The sequence below is a fragment of the Chlorella variabilis genome (assembly GCF_000147415.1).
Source record: "Chlorella variabilis unplaced genomic scaffold CHLNCscaffold_6, whole genome shotgun sequence".
In the NCBI taxonomy this organism is placed as follows: domain Eukaryota; kingdom Viridiplantae; phylum Chlorophyta; class Trebouxiophyceae; order Chlorellales; family Chlorellaceae; genus Chlorella; species Chlorella variabilis.
In genome coordinates, this window is record NW_005435082.1 from 1703234 (window position 1) to 1709158 (window position 5925).

Genomic DNA, 5925 nt, shown 5'->3' on the forward strand with positions numbered 1-5925 from the left:
CTCAGAGGGGACTCGCGCGATGGCGACGAGAGCGGCTCTCGGGCGGGGGCCAGCTCCGCGACCGCGCAATCGCGCTCACGTTCTGAGGGCTGGCGACCTTTGCCACGCATGCACACACACATGCACACGCACATGCACATGCACACGCACACGCACACGCACACGCGCTCACTTGGAGAAGTTCTGTCCCAGGCAGTGCGAGGTGGCGCCCTGGATGCCGCGCCCGTTCTGAGGGATGAAGGCCTCCACCGTCGTCGTGTACAGCGCCCCCGCAAACTTCTCCTTGCTGCTCTTCACGCCCTGTGGGCGACCAAGGAGCAGGCGGAGGCGGAGGCCGGGCAGCGCAGGTGCGTGTGTGTGTGTGTGTGTGTGTCTGTGTGTGTGTGTGTGCTCGGAGGATGGGAGAGTGGGGGCAGCAAGGCTAATCGGCAAGGAGCGGGCACCACAGCCTGGTGCGTGCGGGCAGCCGCACCTTCATGACGGGCACAGCCAGCAGCTCCTCGTACACCCGGCGGTACAGGTCCAGGATCTGGTACACCTCTGCGGTACATGGGCAGTACGGTGGTGTGGCGGCAGCTTGAAAGCAACCCCACGCTGGGCAGCGGACATCCAGGAGGGGGAGGGAAGGACGGGGCGTGCACAGCACGTGCCCAGTCTCCAGCCTGCATGTGCTGCATCAGCAGCGCTACGATGCCACGAGCTCTCTTTCACTCCCCACCCATGTGCCACAAGATTCAGGTCCTCCCTCCCTCCCTCCCACCCACCCGTGTCTGCCTCCTCCTTGGTGGCAAAGCAGGTGTGGCCCTCCTGCCACAGGAACTCACGAGACCTGCGGGGGACAGGGGGCAGGCAGGCAGGCAGGCAGGCGAGCAGGCACACCGTTGGGGCAGAGGCAGGAACCCGCCAGGCCGGCAGGTGCACACACACGCCGCGCTGCGCTGAACGGCCCTTGCCCCGGCCGGCCAGCACCTGCTGCGCGCCATGTGCTGCCTGCCAGCTGCTCACCGGATGAAGGGGGTGGGGTGCTTGAATTCCCACCGCACCACGTTGGTCCACTGGTTGAGGCGCAGCGGGAGGTCGCGGTGGCTACGGATCCACTGAAGGCAGGAGTAGGGCGGGACGGGGCGGCCGCGGGGGCAGGTGAGCATTGCAGGCAGGTGCGGCAGGCCCCAGACAGCAGTCGGCTTCGTACACGCGACGGCAGCGGTGCAAGTGGCAGTATCATCAGCAGTACATGCGGTACACCCGTACCTGCGCGTAGTACGGGTACATCACCGTCTCCGAGGTGGGGCGGATGGCGATGGGGCGCTCCAGCTCGCTGCTGCCGCTGCGCGTCACCCAGGCCACCTCGGGGGCAAAGCCCTCCACGTGCTCCTTCTCAGTCATCAGCACATCCTCAGTGATGAACAGCGGGAAGTAGGCGTTCTGGGGGGGGGGGGGGGGGGGAGGGGAGGGGAGGGAAGAAAGAAGGAGGACGAGGAGGAGGTGGGGTGGGGATGGGAGAGGGACGAGGGACGAGGGAGGCTCTCGCCATGCTGGGCGCCGCCCCGGCAGCCTGCGGTTCTGGCTCCACCATCGCCGCCGCGCCGACTGGAGTCGGCGTGGTGGCGCTGCATGCTGCTGCAGCTGCCGCTGCCCTCTGGCACCACACACGCGCCGCCCCGGGCGCCGCACCTGCACCCCCAGCTCCTTGATGCGAGCGTCAAACCAGTTCTTGATTTCATCCCAGATGGCAAAGGAGTAGGGGCGCAGGATGTAGCAGCCTGCGTTGGGCAGAGCGGAGGGCAGGTCGATGCGCACGCGAGGTGCGCGTGAGAGGCGGTGAATGTGCACGAGAAGGGCAAGCGGCGCCAAGGCGGGGCCGAGTAGGGCGTGGACGGGCGGCAGCGGCACGGCGTGGCAGGCGCAGCGGGCACAGCGTGCGCAGCAGGCCGCAGCGCACCCGACACGTCATAATAGGATATCATCTCGCTCTCCACCACCACCTGCGCCCGGGCGGGTAGGGCATGGGCGGGCTCAGCGGGTGGCCGTGCCCTGCTGTCCCTGCTGCGCAGGCAATCACAAACCGCCAGGCTCCTCTCCCTGCCTGCGATGCCCAGCCCTGGCCCGGGCGGGGCAAGCGCCGCACCTGTGAGAACCACTCCCCAAAGTCGCCGTCCTTCTTGGCGGTCAGCCCCAGCTTGGTCTCCTTCTTCTTCTCGTTTTTGCCCTCGCCCTGCGGCACGCACCAGGCCGGCCCGCCTCGGCGCTCTCTCATTGCTGGTGCTGCGCCCACAGCTTGCAGCCCTTGCGGCTGGCGGTGTGCCGGTGTGCAGAAGCAGGGCCGCGGGTTCGGTGCAGCTCCCGCCACCGGCTCCATCCAAGCGCAATACCACCTGCTTGGGCTTGTCAGGCTTGGGCTGCTTGGGCTTCTTCTCCTTCTTGGGCTTGCCGCCCTCCGCCGGCGGCGCCCCATCGCCCACCGACAGCGCCGCCATCTGCTCCTCAGGCGCCGCCATCGCCGCCGCTGCTGCTGCCACCGCTGCTGCTGCTGCCGCTGGGGCGCGACCTGCAGGCCAGGGGCAGCGTCTGGCTCAGCCGACTTGCAATGCAGGTGGACGGAACGGCGGCAATGGGGAATGAGCGGTCATGCAATTGATTATCACGCTGTTAGCATGCAACGCCAAGCGCGAGAGCGGTAACAGTGGCATGGCGCAAATCGAGGTCCGGCCCCGACCTGCCTGTGTCCTTGCAGCAGGCACAGGCCGCTGATGGGTGCTTGTATTGCCCTGGAAGCCGTCGAGCAGCCCAAACGCCGAGATCAGGACTTTCCAGGGCGGTGCCCTGCTGTCACTTGCAGAGCCACCTGTCGCAAATTCAACCATCGACCCATTGCTCCGATCTCGCGGCAGCATGCGCCAGTCCGTGCACGCTGCTTCCAGGTCGATGGCGGGGTTTGCAAAGGCCACCATCTCCACTGCCCCACCAGCACCTCCGCCTCGCTGTGCTGTGATTGGTGGGGGAGTGGCTGGGCTGTCCGCAGCTCACTCCCTGGTACAACACGACGTGGCTGCGACAGTGTTTGACATGGGCGTGCGGGGCGCCGGCGGCAGGGTGGCGTCGCGTCAGTTCGAGGCCCTCAGCTTCGACACAGGCGCCCAATTCTTCACGGCCCGCAGCCCCGACTTTCGCAAGCAGCTGGAAGAGTGGCAGGCATCCGGAGTGGTGCAGGAGTGGCGCGGCCGGCACGGACGCATATGCACAGAGGGTGCGCCCTGCCGGTGCTCCCCGTCATCTGCTGAAATTGGCAGGCCTGGCCCACATTTGCAATTGCAAGCCAGCCTGCTGGCCCATGGATACCCACAATGCATCCATCAGAGTCACTGCCTGCCTGCTGCTCGTGCAGATGGCACCTTTGAGCTGCTATCCACGAGCAGCAGCGGCGGCAGCGGCAGCAGGGGCGGCGGCGGCGGCGGCAGCAGCGGCTTCTGTGGCTCGCTCACCGGCCTGCCGCTCTACGTCGGCACTCCAACCAACAATGCGCTCTGCCAACAAATGGCTCGGCAGCTGCAGGAGCAGCTGGGGGCGGCAGAGGTGCAATCGGGATGCATCGTGCAGTCAGTGACACGCACCAGCGGCGGCTGCGGCGGCGCCGGCATGCAGTGGCAGCTGAGGGGCAGCCGGCAGGGGCGTGCCGCGGCGGGGGAACCCCCTCAGCCAGCAGACCAGCAAGACCTGGGCTCTTTTGATGCCGTCATCCTGGCCGATGCCATGCCGCTGATCCCAGGTGCATTGCCGGGCGGGCCACGGCAGCGGGCAGGCCGCAGGTGCCGCCTGCCGGCAGCCCCTGCTGTGGCTGGGCCTGCACCTGCACCCTGTCTGCTGCCCGACCTCGTCCCTTCCCCGGACCGCCGCCGGCTGGCCGCTCTGCAGGCAGCGCCGGCCACGTCAGCGGCATCGACCAGCTGTCCACCTCGCTTGCCCAGCTGGCAAGGAGCGCGCAGGCGGCGGCCCCGCAGGCCTGCTTCGCGCTCATGGCGGCCTTTCACCAGCCGCTGCCGGGCGTCCCCTTTGACTCTGCCACCATGGATCCCACCACCACCACCACCACCAGCAGGGGCAGCGCAGCAGCTTTCCAGTGGGTGGCCTGCAACAGCAGCAAGCCAGGGCGGCCGATTGCCGACGGCGGCGGTGGCGCGCCGCAGTGCTGGGTGGCGCTGACCAGCCCGCAGCGCACGCAGCAGCTGCTGGAGCGCCACCCGCTCATGCTGGATGGCAAGCTGGTGCCCCAGACCGACGGCTACAGGCGGGCGGTGGCGGCAGAGCTTCTGGCCGACTTCCGAGCCCTCATGCAGCCCCTCCTCCAGGTGGGATAGGGTGGGGTGGGGTGGATGCTACTGCCCGGCAGCCATCGCCCTTGGGAATGATCGGCTGGGGAGGGGGCGCCTTTTGCACAGGCGCCGCCGCCCGCCACCACACACACACACACACACTCCCCTCGCACTGACCAGCACCCGCCGACGCCCGCCTGCAGGGCCCGCTGCCCGACCCCGCCTACTGCCACGCGCAGCGCTGGGGCCGCGCCTTTGTGGCGCAGCCCTTGGGAGCCGAATTCCTGCTCCTGCCTGCCCAACGGCTGGCGCTGTGCGGCGACGTGGCGGCCGGCAGCAGCGTGGAGGCGGCCTGGCGCAGCGGGCGGGCGGCAGGGCAGGCTGTGGCGGCCATGCTGGCGGCCAGCGGGCCCGCTGCGGCCAGGGCGGCGGCGTGATGGAGCGCGGGGGCCGGCGGCAGCTCACATGTTGCTCCTGGGCGCCTGCCCTGCTGCTGATGTGCATGATGATAGACATGGTCGGTACTGACATGTCAACAGGCGGGCAGCACGATTCTTCAGCACAGGTCCCCCATCGCCACGAGAGCGGGGTCGGGACTCTGCAGCTTCTGCCGCTCCCTTGCCGCCACCCACCAGCCGCTCCATGTCACAGAGTCTCGGGATATCTCTGCGCAGCTTCGAGGCTGCCGGGAATGTTTCAGCCCTGGAACGCAGGACGATTTGAGCGCAGGTGGGCGCCATGAAAGGCCGCCTCGCTGGCGCCCGCTGGGCGGGGGCGGGAGAACAGCCAAGAGCATGGTGGCACCCCTGCTCAATCTCTCTCGCTTTATCCAGCTGTGCCATGCCCTCCCCAGCCCCCCAAGGCTGTGCGGCTGAGCCAATTCCCTGAGCCAATTCCCTGAGCCAGGCACACAGCATGGGTGCATGTGGCAGCAAGCCTGCAGGATGGTGCCAGCCTGCAGGATGGTGGGGCAGGCACAAGGTGGGGCCGGGCCAGGGGGGAACCCTTGGACCGAGAAGGCTTGTGCACTGACTGACTGAGCGTGCAGACTCCTCCAAGGTTGAGGGACCTCAACCTCGGCCTGTGCTTGTTGTGTAACCTGACACGTGCTGCCTCCAGGCCCCAGCAGCCAAGGGAGCGCCTCCGCCGCCGCCCGCTTCTCGCGCTTCCAACGCCGATGACGACAACGTCGACGGCGGCCAGCCCCGCCCCAACCTTTTCACAATGGACAGCATGGGGGCAGAGGGCCTGGCCACAGCAGAGCCTCCCGCAGGCATCGCCGAGCGTGCCGATGGAACCAGCAGCGCCAGCGACGCGGCCGTCGCAGCGCCGGCCGCCCCTCTCGCCCCGGAGCCCGCCACCCTCGGCCCCTTTGACGGTCACGACGGCAGCGAGGCGAGCGGCGGCGGCGACGAGGCTGCGCGGCTGCGCGATGTGCGTGCCTCCATGGCCGTGCTGCCCAAGACCCAGGCGGGGCTGGACAGCATCACCGAGCTGTGTGCCAAGGTGGGGGCGGGGCTGGCTCGGGGCCTCGCCGCGGGGCGGGGGGGCCACCCGGGAGCATGCGGCGGCTGGCCGCGGGCGGGCCACGGTGCCCGTCCGCCTCCCTCCTTCT

General features: G+C 68.7%; 2 protein-coding genes across 2 annotated transcripts; one reads left to right on the plus strand and one right to left on the minus strand.

Moving 5' to 3' along the window:
* Positions 1-168: 168 nt before the first annotated feature.
* Positions 169-2761, minus strand: CHLNCDRAFT_34933 (hypothetical protein; the record flags this gene model as incomplete). Its single annotated transcript, XM_005849342.1, has 10 exons — positions 2721-2761; positions 2376-2548; positions 2129-2215; positions 1943-1985; positions 1675-1763; positions 1252-1425; positions 1006-1097; positions 765-829; positions 473-540; positions 169-300 (listed from the first exon to the last, which is right to left on the minus strand). Exons 2-10 carry the CDS (start codon positions 2496-2498, stop codon positions 169-171), a joined length of 873 nt encoding a protein of 290 aa, XP_005849404.1. The 5' UTR covers positions 2499-2548; positions 2721-2761.
* A 305-nt stretch (positions 2762-3066) lies between these two features.
* CHLNCDRAFT_143910 (hypothetical protein) lies at positions 3067-4747 on the plus strand (the record flags this gene model as incomplete). The annotated part of the gene is made up of 4 exons (XM_005849140.1): positions 3067-3247; positions 3386-3766; positions 3913-4346; positions 4514-4747. 4 exons carry the CDS (start codon positions 3067-3069, stop codon positions 4745-4747), a joined length of 1230 nt encoding a protein of 409 aa, XP_005849202.1.
* Positions 4748-5925: the final 1178 nt, after the last annotated feature.